The sequence below is a fragment of the Pomacea canaliculata genome, linkage group LG10 (assembly GCF_003073045.1).
Source record: "Pomacea canaliculata isolate SZHN2017 linkage group LG10, ASM307304v1, whole genome shotgun sequence".
Taxonomy (NCBI): Eukaryota; Metazoa; Mollusca; class Gastropoda; order Architaenioglossa; family Ampullariidae; genus Pomacea; species Pomacea canaliculata.
Window position 1 is genome coordinate 3337278 of NC_037599.1, and position 22353 is coordinate 3359630.

General features: G+C 42.7%; 1 protein-coding gene across 1 annotated transcript; it reads left to right on the plus strand.

Annotated features, from left to right (window-relative positions):
• The first annotated feature begins 658 nt into the window (after positions 1 to 658).
• LOC112573615 (protein FAM110C-like) lies at positions 659 to 21886 on the plus strand. The gene is made up of 3 exons (XM_025254150.1): positions 659 to 1214; positions 12447 to 12564; positions 17166 to 21886. The coding sequence occupies exons 1-3, from the start codon at positions 1112 to 1114 to the stop codon at positions 18286 to 18288; spliced, it is 1344 nt and encodes a 447-aa protein (XP_025109935.1). The 5' UTR covers positions 659 to 1111; the 3' UTR covers positions 18289 to 21886.
• Positions 21887 to 22353: the final 467 nt, after the last annotated feature.

Consider the following 22353-nt stretch of genomic DNA (forward strand, 5'->3'; position numbering starts at 1 on the left):
ACCGATCGGCTTCGGATTCAGTGTGATGTCTGTCTTAACCTGTCTGACTTGCGGGTGGGGTCACGTCTGTGCTGCTTGTTGGTGTTTCTCTCGCCAGAGATAAACAATCCAATGCTATCGGCATATTCGAATTCAAGCAATGCGCAGACCATTTGATTCTAATGGTGCATCATTGCTTCAAATGGTTGTGGCCGGGGCATCAGGCAAGCAAACAGTCGTTGTTTATTGCATCCACAAAACACGGGTTTTATATACAGCCTCCATCCATCCAGAACGAGCAGGAAAATTGTTGATAAAGAGCTAAATGATGCCGGGAAAAGATATTCTGTGGGAATATTGAATACTTGAAGCGCAGTTTTGTGGGTCAGCAGGTCTGTCATCCCTTCCTATCCTTCCAAAGGTACCCATGCACGAACAAGCATGAGGATGGGATTATCCCGACATATACATAACTTACTTAATCGGCGAAGTTTAAAATTTAATTTTAAAAAATAAAATCAATCTATCGCTGTGGTTTATGATGTAGCTCCCAGTGAAGTATACTTACTGTAAACAGGACTAATTAATAACAGATTAGCGAGTGTAAAAGTTTCTAAGCGGAGGGGAGCCTCTCACACCTGTAGCCGGGATTTTCCGGCGTGACAGCGCGTCAGGCGTCACGTGATAATGACTCTTACCTGTCGAAAACAAAAATAGTAACATCACACAACCATAACATGGACTTGTTGCTTGAGGTTTCCGCCTTGGGTTCGGGCCTAATCTCGACTGACTTGCGAAAGTTTTCCACTGAAACATTGGGACCGTGCACCGACCTGTGGATGTGCGTGTCGTATCAGTGGGTCGCCATGTGTGTTGACGATCGTCTGTAGTCCGTCTGCTGCGTCTGCTCCATGGTGTCCCCCGTCATTCAAACTGTCGCGGCTGTTGGAAGTTTTACCTCCGCTACAGGCCGCAAGTGGATTAGCACTGAGTGCTCCAAACAAATGGAGCCCAGGTAGGAGCGGCGACAGGTAGAGACCAGGACCGCAGTCACACGTGTATCTACTGACACTAATATTGTTGATATAATATATCTGGTCTTTACTGTCAGTGGTGAAGAAGACAGTTGACAATGGCTTTGTTAGTTACCTCGTGTACAATGCGGAACCAGCCTGACCGTCTGCTAAACAAAGGTCCTGAGTACCTGAGAACTCGCACCAACACACGCATGTTTGGTAGGTAGATTTTTGTTTTGTTTTGTTGAGTAGTTGGGTGGGTTTAGTTATAAGTGGTCTGATTCTTTCAAAAGTCAAAAGTACATTCTAATATCAATATATATATTTTGAAGTGTGAGTGGTGATGTGGTAGATAGCCATTATCTCTGTAACAGTGTTACTGTGATTCATTTTTCTCTGTTAAAACAAGGAAGGTTTGTAATAAGGAAAGGGGCGAGTGTGCTTTATCACTTTGAAACGTGTTGTGCATGTATATTAACTGTACAGGTACGAATCCTATTTGGGAAGCCCCTTATCTTTTAGGGTACTGACACTCATATTGTGACAGTGAGTGTGTGTGTGTAAAATAGGCAATCACTGACACTCGTCTGGCTGCTAAATTCTGGTTGATAGAGGAAGATAATTCTTGAGTTTAAGCTTTTATTTAAAAAAATCTACTACATTGTTTCTTTATAGTTTATATATTTCACCTATTTTAAATTATTAGCTCTCTGAATATTGTAAATGAGTCAAGTTATTTTATTAAGTTATTTTGTAGTACACAGTGTCTTTTCATAATGCTATTGCTTATTTTGCATGCTGTTTTTACAGTCATATGCTTTATGACTGAATGATTAAGTAAAATTGACAAAAAGTAGAAACAGAACAATACAGAAGAAATGGTCCAGAAAGACACTCTTCTCAATAAGAATATAAAAAAAATTGAGAGCATTTAATGTTTAAGTACAGAAATACTTTAATGGAAAAGGAACTTATAATAGCCACTGGCACATACATTAAATATCTCATTGCAAAGTGATACTAAAAACAAAAATATATGTTTGTAAATAAGACCTAGCTGAATTTTCCTTTTACCTTATGCCTGCCTTAAACACTGGTATTAATTGATTTTTCTTTGTTGGAATTCATGAACTTGCTCAAAATCACAAGATAACACAGAAAATGAGTTGTCTCTGCAAGACTAGAAACTAGTTTTGAAATTTCGAGTTCAACAAACAGTACAGATTTTTTAGGTTTAATGTTTGGTAGGGTAATGTGTCAGGGTTCTATGTTTTCTTGCTAATTGTTATCATCTACTTCTCCGTGTAATGTTCCATTTTATTTTTGGTGCTATCAACAGAGACTAGTTTCCTCTAACCTAGTCTACACATTCAGGAACTGCATGCCTTCCTAAACAACCTTTAACATATTCAGTTATTCATGCATATGGCATGAGTACACACCTGTATGATCACAAGTACATAAAACTAGTGTCATTAAACAAATAAGATAAGAAATGAAGCTGCTGATGTTTTAGGGAAGTCAGTCTGTGTCAACTAAACTGTTTATATTTGAAGAGCTGAAATCTTTGGGAGTTGGCACCACTCATAGTGAAATAACTCTGATAAGAATTTAAGGTGCAGCAGCCTCTGAAAGTTTGGCTTAAAATTCATTGCTATTGCTCCTGCAGGCCCAGGAGTGAAAGTTTTGTATCTACTTTTCTTTACTCCCATCCACTTTTTGTACTGCAAGGGAGTACATTGATTTACAGGTGTAGTTCAAAAGATTTGTAATATGGAATATTCTAGCACAAGTCAACAAGAACGTTTCATGGGCATCCTTCGGTAGTTTTCTTAAAAAGTCCTAATATCTTGCTGGATGCTTCGTTTATTTTCAGTGTATCACCAGTGAGAGCTAATGTTTCGAAAAGCATCTAGTTTGCACCCCATTTACCCCTACCCACCTCCAAACCTGCACAGATGAGGTAGTTTCTAGATCACCACAAGGGAGCAGTGGATAAGCTGAACAATGGGGATGAGAGGAGTGGGGTCGAATAATCTGTCACATCAGAGCCCATAGTGCAGATACAGTCACACTAATCTATCACAGCAGAGCACGGTGGTGTGATTAAAGATTCACTCAAGCCATCATAGCAGAGCACCATAGTACGGGTTCCATGATCACCCCTATAATATTTATTTGTCTAACCATGACATCTGATACACCCTCAAGCAAATGCAGAAAGACAAAAATTAATGTTCACAATTATTTTTGAGTAAGGGAGTCATCGGCTATTTTCAGTGATGCTTGTGCTGCGAACCTAAACAGTATTGATCGCAGGAAATAAAAAATGAGATTTCCTATCAACCCTTACAACTCAGTGGACATCTGGTTTCTCCAGAACTGGATAAAACTCAATTAAATGGTGTTCTTTACCAAAGTTGGAATGACCGCCTTTCAGACCACCGCATGTGATAGGTCAACGAAACCTTTCTAGGTGCAACAAGAAACGTGGGTATATATGATATGGTCTTATGAACTGGAGAAGGCAGCGAACGCCAGGCAACGTGAGTGCCACGTAGTGACGGCGTATGGCAGTGCACGTTGACAACAACCTGGTGTCGGTGTTATCGACGTTCTCACCCGAGCGTGACGCCACGAAATCCGGCAACAACATGTTTCAAAAGCAGATTATTCAACCTGGTGTTCAGGTAGCAAATATGTACCGTATATTCTGTTTGCACCAGGTCTCCCAATGGAGCGAAGCCTCAGCCTTCATACTTCATTTTTCAAAACACGTTTTAAATATCTGCAGCAGACCACTTCTGGTCTAGTAACATCACCTCTCAAAGTGTTTAGCAAGAGTGACAGGAGTATAAAGGGGGAGGGAGGTAGAGAAGTGTGTGTGTGGAGGGGAGTAGTAGCAGCTGGCATGTTTAGTACAGGGCAATATGTTGGATGGTGTGAAGAGGTCCTCTTCATGGGCTGTGACCCTGGGCTGTGTCAGGTTGACGCACTCCGATGTCTCTGCCGCTAGCAGTAGCCGTCAACGGCGAGCCAGAGCATGATTAGCACCCAGCCCCTAGAAGCCATTAGGGGCTGGGATAAAGTATTTACTCAAGAGCTCGGGCAAGTTCGCGCTTGTAAAACGATGAAACCTCTTTAGTTCTGCCAACGCGCGTTCAGACGCTTCGTCTGCTGGCAAGCAGCCGTACTTGTCTTATTTTCTGTTGGTTTATTAATTTTTTTTTTAAAGAACTCCTTTCACCACCATCCTCCCTATCCCACTTCTGTGTGCCTCCCCTCCCCACCAGAGCAAATATCGCAGCGCCACGTTGGCAGCTACAAGGAAGGTTGAGAACATTCGTCATCGCTGCTGTCTGTATCTGCCTTTCCTCGGATTTTTATCGCCAGCCCATCGTGCATTAAAAAAAAAAAAAAAAACCCAAACAAAAATAAATGTAGTTGTAGCGCTATCGAGGTTTTTAGAAAAGAGGAAGAGAGTTTGATATTCATTTAAACACTCGCGGCGGACGTCTTGATTGTTGGGGTTAGTGCGATGTCAATAAGTTGTTGTCGATGTTTGATGACTTATTGACCACGTGCGCCTATGCACGCACACATACTCTAAAGGTGACATGCAAGAGATGTACACATCTACTGCAAGTGTCCTGCAAGGGTTGGACCATTTAACAGCAACTGCTGCAGGGCTTGGATGAATCATCACATTTTAAAAGACCTCTGTCGAAAACCACTTGTCACTTGTATCTACGGAAAATAGTGTTGCAGTTTTTGTTTTTTTTTTTCTTGTTTAAAGTGTGGATTAAAGACAGAATGCTCTGGTTTGGTCCGTTTTTAGACAACGGTTGAGTTCCATTTCAACTGCCTGCTCGCTCCTCCGCCCATCATTCGCTCCTTTACCCCTCCACCCACCGTTCGCTCCTTGGTGGCAATGCTGTATCTCCTACCAGAAGTGGATACTGTTTCTTGTCGGTAACTTATTGTAATGGAGTTACCTTGTCCTTTGTAAGCCCCGGTGTTGCATTTCAAAAAATCCTGTCCTGAAGGCGGTAGACGATGGTGTTAGGCACCGACAAGGATGAGTGCACAGCTGCTTGGCAAACCCGATCCAAACTGTTTGTGTAAAGGACTGTTTGTAAGGCTGGTCGTCTACAACATCCTTTGCAGTCTGACATAGCTTTGGTTTAATGTGCATTATTATCATTATCATTATCACCATCGTCGTCACAAAAGAACCGAAAAGGTGCAATCAAGTTTGTGAAGCAGTTATGCGAGAATAGTTCGAAAGAAGCTGTTTGTTTTAAACTGACACGATGGATGTCCGGAATAAACAAATACTGGTTGTTCGTAAGTGGCTTTGTCAGAGCCAGCCACGACAGATGACAGCCAGATCCGACTTCAGTCCAGTTGGGGCAAACTGCAGGAAGCGTGTACTGAAAACGGTTTATTAGTGATAACAACTTTCTGTTGGCCTCGCCCTCTGTGTTGTCAGCGATGACACCTGGCAGGAGTCGTTAGCCCAGGTCCTGTAGGTCATAGTTCATGTGTAGATTACCGACAGGGAGAGGTCGCTCACATTCCATTTGCAGATTGATGGATGGCCTATGAGAGAGATGGAATGTGTTCTGTCAGTTTTGATGTTGCACTTAATTCATTGATTTCACTCTGTAATGTAACACGTGCAGGGGTATCCTAGGTCCAGGGTTGGAGCAAAATTCTTCCATCTTTCTTCGAATGTAAGGACTAACAACACGTGTTGCTCCAGACAGACGAGCAAAACATGGCTTTGACAGTATTTTTTTCGGAGTTAGGTTTGCATATTAGCATCATAGCCGATGGGTTTGTGTCGGGCGGGCTTAGTTACTGTTTACCAGGGATTTATTTATATTGCCCTGACGACGGTCGATGAAATTTAAAAAAGACAATGTAGTTCCACTGGTGAATGGCTTACTGTTTGTTGCAGAGAGTCGTTATCAGTTTTAATTTGAGTGGTGGCAGTCGAGGGTTTTTAGTGATGGGATCGCTAAGCACATGCACTGGGTACCAGCCATTACTTCCCTGGTTGTAGTCGAGATGAACCCGTTTAAATGGAGACGATTTATTGCCGCAACAGTCCGGTAAAACAAGTGCAAGCGCGGTCACAAACACAGTGAGAATATGAAGTCTTAAAATTCGGATTTCGTCTCGTGTCACCTGCAAAGTATGTCCGGGTTGACCCGAAAGTGCGAAATCATCGCTGGGTGGAAATACTTCTCCATCGAGTCAGCCGACCAACGAAGACGACACCACCGCCACACTTACACACGCACGCGCGCACACACACAAAACAAAACAACGTTGACTTCATAATCTGTCAGACTAGGTTTCATGGGCATCTCATACCTACCACCCTATCATCTCAGTAAACTCATGACTAATATCAGCCAAAAAGCTGTGAGTCAGTCTGACTGCCAGAGGGAGAACTAGAAAGACCAGACCAGCTTGTTGACGATTTTTCTAGAAGCGGAAACTCTTCTCTCGTCTTATCAGTTGTAATCAAAGGTGAAGGGAAAAAAATGTCGTGGGTTGTAAATTTCCTGTGTATCGTAATTTTACAACAAAGGGTTGTAAAATAATTACCTGTAGCGAACTGCATTTTTTTAAAGGCGCATTCACGGAGCTACGCAGGGGAGGAGAGGGGTTGGTGGGCAGCGGGGAAGTGGCAGACTATCAATATTGTTTGCGACACTAATGTATTCTGCTTGCAGTGCTTTTCCCAGGCCAGGGGAACCTGGTGCTGCCAACAAACTCGATGAAGCGGTCAGTGGCCGCAAATAGCCTCTTGAAGAACCTTCAGGTGGTGGCTTTCCCACTTCTCAACCTTATGGGCGGTCCGGTAGCGCGGTGGTAAAACGCTTGTCACCAATACGACAAGTCTTGAAGATCGTGGGTTCGAATCTCAGTTACTCTGTTTGGATGTGAAGCCTGCTTACACATTACATATGGTGGTGGTGGCGGTGGTGGTTATCTGACAGGAATTACTTTCACCTTCCGAACTGTGGTAGGGAGCGGTACACGGTCACATCCATGGGTCACTGCTATGTAGCGAGGGTAAGACACTGCCCCAGGACACCTCAAGAGCTGGCTTCTCGTCTCACGTAGTCACGGCGCGGATATTGCTTTGCCCCTGGGACAGTAGTCATGAAGAGGTGGCAAACACGACCTAAGTCAAGTGACATAAAACAGCATCCGCAGGTTCTAGACACCTTCTTTATAATTACAGACACAAGACCCCAGCCTATAATTTTCTCTCCCCTACCCCCAGCCCTCAACGGGCAACGATTTACCTTTACTTCATAATGGCTGTACGAGATGTGAACCAAGAACTATGCGATCCTCACTATGACATTCGATCTCTTTTACAGCACACTACACCACCAGGAACATGTATTGCAGAACTGCTGGCAGACATTTTTTCCCTGTTAACTACTAAAAAGAGGCTGGTGTATACACAGCTTCCGGTTTAGTCACAATTGTTTAGGCTCGCCGAGAACTTCGCAAGAGGCTAAGCGTTTGTCTCGGCAGACAGCAATCCACCTCTATACATCCATGATACCACCGCCTTTCTTCTACTTACTTCTGCTGCTAACAACTGTTTGGAACTGTTCTTATCACAAAAAGTATTGGCACAGAGAATAACCGTTGCGAGGCCAGTATACAGTATATACTGCTTCATCAGATGAAGCTCATGCTGGTGTTCGGCCATCATTTTTTCCGCTCACTCCTGATTTTTTTTTTCTGTGGGAAGTAGACTTTCCTTTGGTGCTCAAATATAACATTTTCTTAAATTTCTTTTTCTGCTTTGTGTATTTTGTGAAGGGTTTCTGGTGGCCTCGACCTGGCTTGATATTTTAGGTCCGTGAGGAGAGCAGAGAGCGCCAAGTAATGATGACAAAAAGTATGTTCTGCGACAGGCCTTTTGTGAAAACATTTGATCATGGAAATGAGCACACAACGGCTGATAGAGCGATTGCCGCCCATCATTAAAAGCAAACACTGAATGTTGATTTGATGCTGCCAGTGTCAGACTTCCTAAAATGTAGGAGAACTTGACATGAGCTTAAACAAAATTTATTTGAACCCATTGAGAGAGCCATTTCCTTTACCCCCCCCCACCTTTTATGATTGAAAAGATGTTTACAGTGACATAGCAAAAATAAGGGAAAGGTAACATACATACATAGCGAGAGGCATGAGAATCCGGGAAAATATATATGTGATGGCAGGGATGGTTCAACACCACCCTCGCACAGACAAACGCTCGTTCTTTCAACACACAACAAAACAATGGCCTGAGGCTGCCCACATCATGTTCATTTCGTATCGAGTGGCTCTTTACAGACTACAACACAAATACTTATTGGTAAACAACTCGCCTCAACACAGCGTTCTAAAGGCGACAGATATCTAAACGATATATGCGATGTTTACATCCGGGGCACTCCACACGATCAGTCTCAGTGTTGTCAAATCTTACAAAGTATGAAGATTATACACTCCTCGCACTCTCGCCTACTGTTCTCCAGTTCTAATGTTCCTGTTCAGTTATCTGTCTTATAACCGCTCTGGCAATCGTGTCCGTTACTTACAGTTCATCCACCCACTATCCTAAGTTGGTCTTGTGCTTTGCCCATGCAGACAGCCATGCTCACCAGTGTTACCTTTGAACCTAATATCCTATGAATGAATCTCACTTGTTACCATCTTAATGATTATATCTGTGATTAATATAATATAATCTTGACATTAAGATATGTTTGTGACCAGGATCATGAAATCTCACCTTCCATTTTTGGGTGGAACATTAGGTGGTCGTGGCTTTTGTTTGGGAACATGAGGTGGATAGCAACATTCGCTCCCCTCGCTCTCTTTCTGTGTTGTGTAAGTGAGAGAGAGAGAGGCCTTTACACGAGCAGTGGAAGCCTGTGCACATACCCATACAAACACCCGATCCTGCATTCATCTGGGATCATACCAAGCTGTGTGTTCTCTGGAGGGTCCTACACAAATTACACGCACGAAGCCCAAGTCACATTGGAAGTATTTACACACGATTACAGTTCTGTAAGCAGTAAGCTACTTACTTTTTAATCTTCTAAACCAAATTTAATCCTGACTCCAATAATCTCACGATTGGGTAGTGAGAGGTAGATATTTAAGTTCAGTTTTCAGTCTTGCACTCTGACTGATGGTTTTTAGCCAAAACAACCGGTCGAGCAGATATTGCCTTCTCTGGATAACGGCTGGGCGCTCTCCCGGCAGCAGGTTATCTCTTATCGCAATCGGAAGTGCTATCAGGTCTGTAATTCCCCACTTCCCGGTCTCCGATTCCCCCAACCCCACCATGCCTGCCTCCCGTTCTCTCTTCCCTGCGCTCTCCAGTCCTTTCGCCACCACCATTGTCTAGCGCGTGCAGACTCGACCTTTTCACCCTACGCACGCGCGCGTGGAGCAATTTTTTTCTCTCTCTCTCGGTCCTCCTTCTCTGTCTCGCAACGTGGGGTTGTCTGCGGGCTGTTCCCTTCGATTTGGTGGCTCACTTTCAGGGCCCGCGCGTGTCAGACCTCGCTGATGCCGGCTTTCGGGAGGAGAGAGAGAATCGGCATCATTCCCCGTCTGACTTGAAACTGTAGGTGCCTCCACACACCCGGGTACCTCGTGGTGTCTGCGACCGACAGGAACCGCGCATTGCTCACCCACAGACACGATAAAGTCTCTCTCATCTGTATGAGGTGTTTCCCCAGAACAAATCCATGATGTCGGCGTTTGCAGGACCTACACCGACTGCGGCTGTGCGGAGTGGATTTAACTCACCCTGTGTTTAAGACGATCCCCTCTCCCCCCGTCAACCGGTTTCTATCTGCCCACTCTCCCTCCCAAAGCCTGGCATCGAGAAGGTTGCTTTGTTGATGATCTGCTAGTTCCAACATTGTTGTTCAGCAACCGTCGCCCACCCGTCAGCGACACTACAGGGTGGAGCGGCTGCAGCTGGACGAAAGACCAGACCGTAGACGGTCCCTCCTGCTGTTGCCGTAGTTACTTCTTCCTTCCTGCACCTGTGCCTGTGGGTGACTCGGCAGGTTGTACCCGTCTGTGGTTGTCAAGTGATGGCTTCGTGGTCTACGTGGAGACCCAACATGAAGTCTGCTCTGTAAGGTATGGCTTTACTGAGGTTAATGTTCGCCTTGCTTGTCAAAACTGGAACCGTGGGGGGAGTGTGTAGAGAATGAGGGAGGTGGGGAACGAGTTACTGGGGCTTCGTGATGTTTTGCTGCTGATGCAAGTTATTAATGTTTAATTGAAAACAGAACACCTGCCAGGCGCAAACCACACGTCCGGGAGGTTAAATTAAATTACATCAGGATTCAGTGCTGCTTGGTGGCCCAGCCCCGGGAAAAAACTTTATACAACATACCCTGCTTTGTATGCTTGTTCATATTATGGATTATCACTTGTGCTTTACTAAGAAATTTTAGTATTCTCTGAGGGATGTTTCCTCGCCTGACAGGCTTGAGAGGGCCAGCTTTTAGCATTTTCTTTTTCTTGGATTTCTTGGATTGGTGTTTGTAGCACCTGTTGTACCAGTCTGGACTTTTTTTGAGGGGTCATCGGCATTATGTTTGACTGTTTGTTACTTGCTTGTAGCCTTTTATTATTATGATATCAACTCGTTAACGCCATCTCTGTTTCTTCATTTTAACTAGACTTCTCTGGAATAGACTTTACATCAGTGCCAAACAGTGAATTTTTCAACATTGTACTGCAATTTCTGCTTTGTGATCATCAGGATATTCTTCTGACCATTATTTACCTTTTTGATTATTTATCTGTTCTGCTCCATTCCATTGACTGTATACATCTTTTTCATCCACATCTTGGTCTATGACTGTCATCCGGCAAAAGAGCCACCTGGCATTTCACATTAACTTCACAGAGCTACAGGAATTTTGTCTGTCTTGAGTTTTGCTTATAATACGCAGAAAGCCGGGTATAACCATAAAAGCTCACAGAAAAAACTCAATGATTTACAATGGACAATATTTGTGTGTCGGGTACATCATCAGCGGACACAACTTGTAACGACTTCTACCCCTTTTCGGGTCTTTAATGATTGATCACCCTGTGCTCACCTGGTCTTGTAGCCAGCACCAGCGTGCATGAACTGTTCTATCGACGAAAGATCACACTGCCACACACACAAAAACTGGCTGACAGGGGCTGTGGGCTTTCTTTGAGATCCTCCATGCACAGATATCGAGGCAAGCGCAGTCAGTGCGCATCTCTTGTTCACGTTCACTGGTGTAAGTGGAACCGGATGCTCACCCGAGGCTGAGTAGGGCGGAGTGGAGGTTGGGGTGGGTGAGATAAAGAGCTCGTATGTGCCTCGTCGAGCGGGGTAGGGGGGCAGTGGTGAATGTAGAATGATGAATGTCGACAAATGAATAGATATATCACTTAGTTTTATTTCTGTCAGTTAAGCATCAACATATTAACACTTGATATCACGTTGATCGCTATCACAGTTTGCAGTCTCTAACTGTGTAAATTATGGCAACGAGAGTTAAACAGATTTCGAGCGGGTGTTTATGTTTTAGCCTCAAGGGTCGTAATTATGAACCGGACGCACAGCCACCCCTACCCAGGGTTCCCTTTACCTCCCCTTGCCAATCCCTCTGCAGCCGCAGCTGTGGACCGTACGCAAGACGAGGACCTGGGGATTATCACCCGATCCCCTCCGTCTGCCTGTTTTCATTTTATTTTATTTCGATTCATAATTAAATCTGCATCATAACTAGTACTCCCGTAGTTGTTTCCCCGAGGTCGGTGTTTTTAATTAAAGTATTTCATCGTACACCTGAAAACTAAACAGTCTTGCCAGGTGTTTAGTAAGAAATGGCCAAGTGGGCAGCCCTCAGGCTTCCGGTGCGTGTTACTGACGTCACTTCCGTATCAGAGACGGAACATTGGATGCTTGGCTACATTAACGGCTGCACGACTAGTCTTCCCTTGCTGGCAGCTTCTACAGACGGAGGAGAATGCACGCAGTATGCGCGTGCACGTCAGCGGCCTGTCGTTGACAGTCTGTAACCTCGCACGAGTGCAACGACTGCCGCAAAACGCGGGACATTCTCGATAATGCATGTCAGTCCTCACCTACAAACACAGGTTTGACAGTCACAGCGATACACATCCGTCCTCGCTTACCTTGCACGAGTTGTTAAAAAGCATGACAGGCACACGAGTGTACACCGAAATGTTTCATACAAGTTTTACAACCTGAAATCGCCATGTTCAAGGTGCACGAGATCCTGGAGCAGTTCAAACACTTAGTGGCACTAAGGTGCACATCTCTGGCTATAGTACTGTTGGCAACATCACCATCACCCCTTAACCCCTTCTCTCTGTGTGCAGACCACCGTCGCAAGAGCGCCGTGGAGCTGTTGGCGGCCAGCAGGCGGCAATACGTCAAGTCCACCATTGGCCTGGACACATCCCGGGAGCTTGATGCGCCCCTTGAACCTAGTCTCAGGTAATTGCTAGACATACTTTCTGGAGTTTTCACTGAACCGAGTGTCAGGTAGGTTTCAGGACAGACCTGCTTGCTAGAAGCTGCACCGAGCCAGGTCTCGGTTGGGTTTCAGGACAAGTGAGCTCGTTCACTGAACCAAGTCACCGGTTATAGGACAGATATGTTTGTATACAAAGACGACAGGTGATCTGGGCTGTCACATTGCGAAAGATAATTTGAAGAATCTTGAATTTTACTGATGTTTGTCCTCTGGCAGGATAACTTTTGAATTATGCATATTTTCGTGTCAGTGTCTATGACATTTGTTTGGCTTCTGGTTTGATGATTGTTATGTCGTTTCTAAAGGCCCTTCCACACTGGATAAATTTGGACAAACGTTAACCAAGTTTAGCACCGCTTTTGTTTAACCATCATGTAAAAAGTTTGTGCATATTTATTCCTTTGGGGCCTTTAGAGACTCATCCTCTGTCCACCCGCTCTATGGCCTTCTTAACTAAACATTGCCGAATTTTGTAAATGATTGTTGTGTAAACATTTGTCAAGCACAGTCACATAAACGATGTTGTAACCGTTTGAGACAGCCAAATACAATGGGAAAAGTTGTTTTCGAACTGGGAAAGTTGAGCGTTTTAAATGCATCCAGAGATTGCTTACAGATGGGAGAAAGTTTGAGTGCTTTTCTTAACAAACTCAGTAATATTCAGATATCTCTTTGCAAGGAAATATTCAAAGTCCTGAATTTAATAAGCTCAGGCTGTGCCACTTTATTGTTGTCTTGCCCAGAAGTGTGAAAGATGTCGGCCTCTTTGAACACCTTTGCCAGCCTGGTGCTGGTGCTGGTGCCAGACGCAATGAACTCCAGATGTATTTACTCCGACAATAAAACTCCATCGCCTCGGAAAGGCTGTCGTGGGACAAGGGAGCAGACAAGCCCATAGTGTACCCGCTGTCTGCCATTTTGCAGCAAGGCTAGTGAGGTTATGGCAAGACGAGACAAGGCATCCAGTAAGAAGAATCCTGCAAATCGATGATGAAACAAATGAAAAGCGCCGCAGAGCGGAAGAAAGGGGAATTTTTGTGAAAAGCGGAGTTGCTGAGACAGGCATTCGCTGGCTGTAATTAAATGGGAGTGATAGCGAGAGACTGAGATCAAGGGTATTAACTCCACTGGTGCAGTCATCTCCCCCATCCTTCACATATATATATATACTGGCATAGCGTTCGCACGGTGGCAGTGACACGTTGATAAAAATGCAAATGTTTTACAACAGGATAAACTGATTTGAACTAATTTAGTAGTTGTGTCGGATATATTGCTTCATAAATTTGGTTTTCCATTCGAATTGGTGATTTTGTGTTGAATTCAATGTGATAATGCACGTTCGTTTGCAGACTTTACCATTGGCTCACGATGTTGAAGTCAAAGCTTCTTGACAGGCGAGAAATGCGCGTTCGAAACCGCCTTTGGGCTGGATTATTCTTTTCCTCCAGTCTTCGGGCTTGCTGATTTTTTTTTTTTGCCGCGCATGAAATCCCAAGAAGCGGGGTTGTGGTGGGGTAGAGTGTGCCTGGTAAAATACACCCATGTAAGTAGACCAGGACCGGTACCTGCTGGTGGCAACGGCTTAGTTTGTTCCTTCATTAATCAAGGCAGACAGCCTTCCGTGTTTGCGACCAGGCCCCAGACCAAAGACTGCGCTGCACACAACAGGAGCCAAAGCCTGGAGGTGCCTGCGACTGGTGCTAATGCTGCTGCGTGCCAGAGTGCAAGAGAGATGTTTGGCTAATTCGGTGATAGATCATCTCTTCTTCCACCCCTCCCACCTCCCATGCTTCTCCACTGACAGAGGCTGCGTTGACATAGACTTCCTTACGTTTGCTCACCCGAGGTCCGCCGCTACACTGACCCTGGGGAGTCTCTTCCGGGAGGGTTCGAGTCATTGTGAGCAGTTTTAGGAAGGAAAGAAGGATGAAGGAAGAAGAACTAGAACGGTGTTGGCATTGTGGGATGAGTAAGCTTTGGGCTGTTGGTTATTTTTAGTGATTGCGTTGCTGTAGTTTTATCATGTGGAAATCCTCTTAAAGGAATTAGAAATGGCAACGTTTTGAAAAAAAAAATTCTTCAGTGACAGAAGTAGTTGTATTTGGTAGGCTTTTATTTTTCCTTTGTAAGTATTTTTTTTAGAAGTTTATTCTCACCTTCGACGCGCATGGCCAGTGGGGCGGTGGCACACCATCCATCCAGTCAAATACATGTGGTGTACTGGACATTTATTGGAGGGATTAACTTGTAATTGTAGAACATGACACCGATGGGAAGATAAATAATGACATGATGCCGGAGATAATGAGGGCAATTTCTGGGAAAGAATGAGAAGACAAGAGAGAGGAAATGCGAGATTATGATGGTAGATAAACATAAAACTGAAATTTTAATGGTGGTGGCGAAGATTGGGACAGGAATACTTATGAATGCTTGATATGGATTTACTGTTCATTAAATTATTATATTATCAGTGCTCATATATAGTAGCGATAATAATAATAAAAAAAATTTGAAACACGAATCGTCCATCTGTAAACGAGGAAATCATTTTCGAGGTTTGCATGAGGTTTACCGTTCAAATGGTATGACCTTTGAGATTTTATATACTCAAGCAGCAACAAGCCGACAGCTGTGATTGTCAAAGATCCACACCAGATGCTAGATGTCTGCAGCTGAGATAATGATGTTCTAAAGACAGTAACAATCCAATCAACAAACAAGCTGTGATCGATATCTTGCCTCTTGCTGTCTCCGCCGCCGCCATCTTCATCGCTAGTGTCGTGCAAAAAGGTCTTGAGACAATGTGGGCGACATGAAACCATCTGGACATGCCTCACCGCCAACTAGTTTGCTACTAAATACCGAGAGCCTGGCACTAGGTGCACAGTTAGAATGAATTACAATACACGTATCGCTATTTGTATCGCTGGCCGGTAGCGAGCGACATTGCTGTGTAGCCAGTGTATTAGGTAACAGCCGTCATTTGGAGAGAAGGAATAAAACCTTCATAAAAGCGGAAGCCCTGTCGGCAGAGAAGGGAAAAACCAAGTGTGTTTGGAGATTGAAGTGGGGATAGAAAAGGAACGAAGTGTGTGAACTACACACTGAAAATTTAATACCACCCTCACCAATTCTTCTGTGAGGCTGTAATATGGATGATTGCTGTGGAACATTAGGTAGGATATGCAAAAAGAGATTAAAACAAACCGCTGAAGAGTTTAGGTTGCCAGCCCCTCCCCACCACCACCAATACCACCACCATCACCGTCCACTCCCCTACTTAAAAAAGTGCGTGATCTCGTCTGTCGCATACCATTGTCTTACTAACATCTAGCACATCTCATACTAACCATAAAGCTAACGTGGATATCACTAAACCTCAAGGAATGTGTGTGGGAGGGAGTAATTGATCAGTCGCCAACCCCCTTTCCTCAAAAGATTTATTGATCCTCTTTTTTCAAGCGCCATTGCCCTCATGACGGCAGCTGACATCTTCATCTAGTCAATTGATTACAGTTCAGTAATATATAGCAACAAGCCACCTGATGGCAACACAAACAGGGACATGTAAATCGCAGGACAGACTAGAAATGTTGCAGAAATGATAGTTAAAAGAAAGAAGGGACAATGACATTAATAACAACAACAATATTGTGCAGCATCACAACAAAAACAAGTCGCACTCTCAGCTCTGGCCAGCTATATTAAATGACATCCGAAGCACTGGCTAACAATAACATATGGTACAAAACACATTGAACCACTGAACCACAGTTAAAGAGTACGTATGTTAGGAAAGAGACACTTAAGCGTAAAAGAATACATATAGCTAATAAGATACTATGTAGAAGTTATTGTGTCCGTGCATAATGGTAAAAAAAGAATTGTTGTAAGAATAGTAAAAAAAAGCTGTTTATTGTCCATTTGTTGTCCTTTGAAGCATTTAGTCACTATTGATTGGTGATTGCAACATTTTGGAGTAGAGAGAATACAATTGAAGGTCATACATAATGTATCATGGAGAATACTGCAGGCTAGTCTTTCAATAACCTCCAATCTTTCTTTGTTTTAGAGTTTCAAGTTTCTTGCTCTTTTCATTTTTTTTTTCTTGTATTTGTAGGGAAGATGGGAAAGGTGAAGGTGAATGCGCAGAATATTCTGACTCTAGTTCACAGTAGAATTGGTGCCAGAGTCGGATGTGGCAAAAATGTGACTCAGTATTTCTTAAATTGTTCAGTTCATAAGCATTTCAGAAATTTGCTGTAGGCACAAGATATCTGAGATGATAAAACTTTTTAACTGATGCAGAGAAACAGGTGACCAGTATGTCTACCTAATGACGATGTACTCATTGCAGATTTATATTAGTTAAACCAGTTCTTTTTTCCCTCCCTCTTGCTGTCTGCAAGATGTGTCCTTCATTCAGGTGTCACCTTTAGCACGCACACACACATGCAAAAAAAAAAAATCAGCTTGAGGCTGTACTTCTCTATTTTTCCTGGCAAGAGTATTCAACATTCTGTGCCATTAATGTCCCTTTATTGTTTTATTCCAGGCCAACACAGATTAAAGGGAAATTTTCCTCCAGATCCAAATCAGAGTATGATCTCTCGACTTTGAGACAATTGCAGGAAGAAAAAGATGATGAAATAAGTGGAGAAGAGGAAAGAACTACAAGCCAGGAGTGCCAACCTGTGCAGACTGCATGCTCTGGCAGGCAAGAAAGTGCCAGCGAGACAACAGCTTCCACCGCCACGCCAGCAGCAGCAGGAGTCGCAGGCACTAGAGACAGGCAGCAGAAAATCAATAGTACAGCGGACAGAGAAGATGAGAGAAAGATCGTTTTTACTCCATGCAGCAGGCCGGATCCCATGCCACCAGAAACAGGCTCCACTGCCACTAAACCTGAGCGGCCACCACCACCTGCTGTGTACACCGCCAAACCAGTCTACATCAATCTAAGCTCCAGCACAGCCATCCCCTCTCAGACCACTTCAAAGGGAAACACCATCAGCGTCCTCACCACCAGCCAGAAAGCCGCTTGCATCATGTCCGAAGAAAGCTCGGACAAGACGCCTACCAACCCCACAGGTGGGGAGGTTGACCAGGTGGGAGAACTTTCTGTGTCAGACTGCTTGGATGCTCGTGGCAACAGGGGCACCTTTATAGGTTTCAGTGGCATTGACTCGCCACCCATTGGGACTGGACCTAGGGGCTCACTACAGCTGGGAGAGGCAGGCTGCAGTGGCAGCAATTATCCTGTGCCCAGGTCGTTCTCAGACATTTCCTGCCATCACTCACGGGCAGGCTCAGATGTGTCCTCGGAGACCAGCAGGACCTCCAGAACATCACGGGCTAGTGCCAGCGCCAACTTGGAGAAGTTCTTTAATGAAATGGGGATGGAAAAAGACATTTTGGATCCAATGCTTCAGCTGCAGCAGCGACGTGCTGCCTCAGAGCTGGATATCTTTGAAAGTGTCAGCTCTTTAGACTCTCATGATGCTCGCAGTATATGTAGTGCTTTGTCGCGCAGCGAAAAGGAGATTTCTGATGCTGAAGCGTTTGAGCGCAACCAGCAGCAGACCTCTGTTGTTGAGCGAAATGCACGTATCATTAAGTGGTTGTGCAGTGTTAAGAAGGCAAAACAAAATCCAGGATTCACCAGCAGTGCCAGTTAGCTCTGTATTAATCAATTATAAAAAGAATAAGAAGGAAATTGTATTTACAACGCATTTTATATGAAAAACACTTTCCAACGAAAGCGGCCACTCTGATGGATCAGACATAGCTGGCCTTCTCTTTTTCTTTGTAAAATGGATATTAATGGCGATGCAGGAAGATATTTTTCTGAAAAAGGGCCTAATGACAAGTGATCTTGGAATGAAAGATGTGATTAGTAAACAAACGGAAGTTTTGTACTAAAGAAAAAGCTCATCAGTCTGGGTCTGTGGTACATGATAGAGAAGAGAAAGCATAGTCGTCAGTTTTTAATTGCAGTTTATTCTCATAGTTTGCCCATTTTCTGTCTGTCAGTAGATTAGCTTAATTTTTTTTTTGTTAGACTCTTTCCTGATTCTCTTCATGATAATTATTGTGGTTAGAGCTAATGTTTTGTAATTAAAGGCTCACTGCACTAGTAGATCCCCACTCGAAGTATGGTGAACTGCCATTTGCTTGACCATGCAGGTGCATCTGTCCGTTTCTGAAGAGATTGAGAATGAATCATTAAAGTTTTGTTATTAATGCATATTGCTAACAAATCAAATGCAGATCCTGTTACAGGTTATAGTTGTAGGTACTTCGATCAGTAGTCAGCCAAGCAAAAAAGCAAGATATGTCCAGTATATCTGTTCTGGGGAAATCTTGTTGCCTAATGCTAATGGTTGAGCTGAAAAATATAGGTCCTTAAGGTACCTTTATAAATAAATAATTAAAATGGAGGAAAATGAGCTTTAGATCATGTAACTTTCCTGTTGGTTGGATGTTAAACAGGAGTGCATGAGTCCCTGTGTTATAAACTTGTTATAAAAATGTTGTTTTGTAAATGTGAGACCACTTGTTAGGAAATCAAATGCCAGACAATCTCAAGGTGGTGCTGCTTGTTCAACAGCATGTCATGTACATTTATCCTGAGCATTTATTGTACATTCTTCTTTTTTGGAATGAATGGCTACAGAATCCAGTTTTCTGCTTTTTCTTGCATTTGTGTTCTTACATTAATGTTTACCTTGCAGAAAGACAAGAAAAGTTAAATAATTTGTAGTATAGTTGAAATGTGCCATTAGTTAACCTATTTGTTGCTACACAGAAAGTGAAAGTTTCCTTTCACTTGTGTAATATCAAGCTTATGGTCTATTCTCATCCTCAGATAGAATTAAGATACTTTAATAAGATTGTAACACTAACAGAGAGATAACATTTGTTCTGACTTAAAATATAGTTTCGAGCCATATGCACCTTTGAGAGAAATGATTGGATAACATGAATCAGATGTACAGCTTTTATTTGCACTTCTATCGATTTTGTTTTCATTGCAATGACTTTTGAACTCAAATGTTCTTGCAAATAGCTGTTGGCAATTTTTTTTAAACTGTACATTAGATTGTTGTTTTCACTGCTGCCAACTTGCCACAAACTAAAGGTGCACCTGGCTTCAAGAAAATGCAATGCAAAGACAGCGAAAAAGTTATTTATCTATGTTCTCCTAGTGAACTTTCAGTCCAGAGACTTGAACATATGAAGGCTGTTGACACTTTTGACGGATCATTTTGGTGGTAGGGTTTTTTTTTTGTGCTTCCTGCTGTGCTAAAAATATAATGCACTTCCCCTGTAGGACCAATATTGTACATATGAATATCAGTGTTTTGGCATAATCTTGAGCAAGCCACATCAAATTAAGAAGCAATGGTTCTAATTTTTTAAGCATTCCAGGCTGATATTTCCGCTTAATGGTGTTAAGCTGATATTTCATTGGGAGGCCCATTCACAAAATCTAGTGGTGATACCTTTACACTTCATTTGCAGATATCTTGTGTGATGAAATTAAAGCTAATCACATTTTCCTGCTGGTCAAGTCAGTACTCAGAAAACAATTTTGTTTGTGATCATCTAGTTTGCTTGTGGACAGATGTAATCATTGAAAATAAAATTGTGAAAATTTAAGTTAAAAGCTAAGTTTAAAAAATTGCTGATGTCCTCATCGAAGATGCCATTTACACCTATCCTTGGGATTTCACATGACAGCATTGGTGATCACTGTTTCATCAACAGGCAGTGACCATAAAGTGGACTGTAGTCCAATGCTGGCGAACGTGCTGTATTTGTTTTTTCTTAATATTTTAGAAGAGCAGGTGGATTGACATACATTCAGGATTATGATGTATGAGGGATGCAGCCTCTAAGAGTTTTGTAATACATAATGAATGTTGGCACAACAGAGTCTACTCTTGCAACATCACACAATTGGAGGATTTGGCATCTTTTCAAAGAACAGACAATTTGTATTCAAAGTATTTTATTTAATGAACAGAACTTGTATTCACTCAATTCACGGAGATATTGATAGACTTCAGCTTATGATGAATCGAATCCAGTCGTTTTAAAATAATGTGTATTAGTCTTTAGATGTGGAATTCCTATGTTATTGTTTCACATTTCACTTAATTATTTTGTACCTTTCATTAGATGAGTTATTCACATTGTGAATTTTTACTTCACCAGAAGCAGTTTCCACCATTTATATACATGTGATAGCAGGTGGGTGTTCTCCAAAGGATCAGTGGGTGGTATGGCAGTGTAGTGGCAAAGTATTCTCTCATAGCAGCTGCCTGAATTCAAGTCTTATCTTGAGGCATATGCATATCTTCATCAGACTGACAGTCTAATCTTTTTTCTAGGTATTTTTTCCCCTTTTTTATTCCATCACCAAATAATGGAGAATCACCACAGGTGTTTCCACATGTTCCTGCCAGACAAACCAACCTTTATATTGACTTTACTTAAGGTGTATGATAGGGACTGGAGGAGCATTGTTATTTTAAAAATTGTTTGATATCTTTGCTTTGCTGTAATCTGACAATACTGCCAAAGGAGGCATAATGAAAACTTGCTTTTAAGTGGTTTTGACATCTACCTTTGAACAAGTACACAATAGGCTTGCAAGATACAACTTGATGAAAGCTTAAACACAACTTCAGGTTTGTAGTTTTTCTTATCATCTACTTGCTGTTTGTGGCTAAACCTGCATTATTCACCACTGACCAAAAGCATTTGAAATAAGGTAATAAAGTGCATTATCCAAGAGTGAAATGATGAATCATATAATGTTCTTGATGAGTCGGAGAGAATGTATTATTGACTAATAATCATATTTGTAAAACATGTTAAGTGTAAATTATCTAGATTTAAAATTTGGTTTAAGCCATTATTTATCCACCATAACCACAGCAGCATGCTAAACTGACATACTTTTCTTGTATTTGCCTTGTGTTTTGGTGCAAGATTAATATTTTATGTGCTTTGTGTTGGTGTCATCCTCAATTTGCTCCTCTGGGGATGCAAGGTAAACCACGGAGCATATCCCATAGGAGTGTATGCTCCTCGAGGAACTGAAAATGGAGGTCTGGCTATCACCGATACCCTTCAACATCAAGCTGTACAGACCTGTGGATGTTCTGCAGATGACTGTCGGTTTCATCTCAAGACCTTCAAGTGTAAACAGGCGAATGACAATAACAACATGCCTACAATTGTGATAAAACTCCATTGTTGATATCATTTATGTGTGGATTAGTTTATGCATTACCTGTGTGCATGCACAAGCATACGTGAAAATGTTTGGGGGACAGGAGAAATGAGCTTAGCAACTGACATCATTTCACAGTGGTCTGGACATAGCCCTCATGCAGATTATCAGTCTTTTAAAAAGTACATGATACATTACTTTCCTAATACATGTGCTAAAGCAAGAAAGCCTTAGCATTTTGGTCAGCATTATAACCCTTGTAGAACCAATACCCCAAGAAGTAAACTGTCACAAATTCTTTTTCCCCCACCACCACTCTCTGGTTATTAGACTGGGAGAATATCAGAAGACATACTAAAAAGCTATTACATGAATTGATTGTTCCTTTCTTTCATCAAACTACTTCTTAGGGTGTCAATATGTGTCACTAATGCTCCTTCCTTGCTCTGCTACAACCTCAACAAACATGCACAGAAGAAATGTTTGCTAAGTATAAGCA

What these genes read in the sequence shown, in the direction of transcription:
- LOC112573615 (XM_025254150.1), top strand. Translation starts at nt 1,112, where the DNA reads ATGGCTTTGTTAGTTACCTCGTGTACAATGCGGAACCAGCCTGACCGT. An exon ending in CACCAACACACGCATGTTTG is followed by an intron (nt 1,215 to 12,446) that starts GTAGGTAGATTT and finishes CTCTGTGTGCAG; the next exon opens with ACCACCGTCGCAAGAGCGCC. An exon ending in CCCCTTGAACCTAGTCTCAG is followed by an intron (nt 12,565 to 17,165) that starts GTAATTGCTAGA and finishes GTTTTATTCCAG; the next exon opens with GCCAACACAGATTAAAGGGA.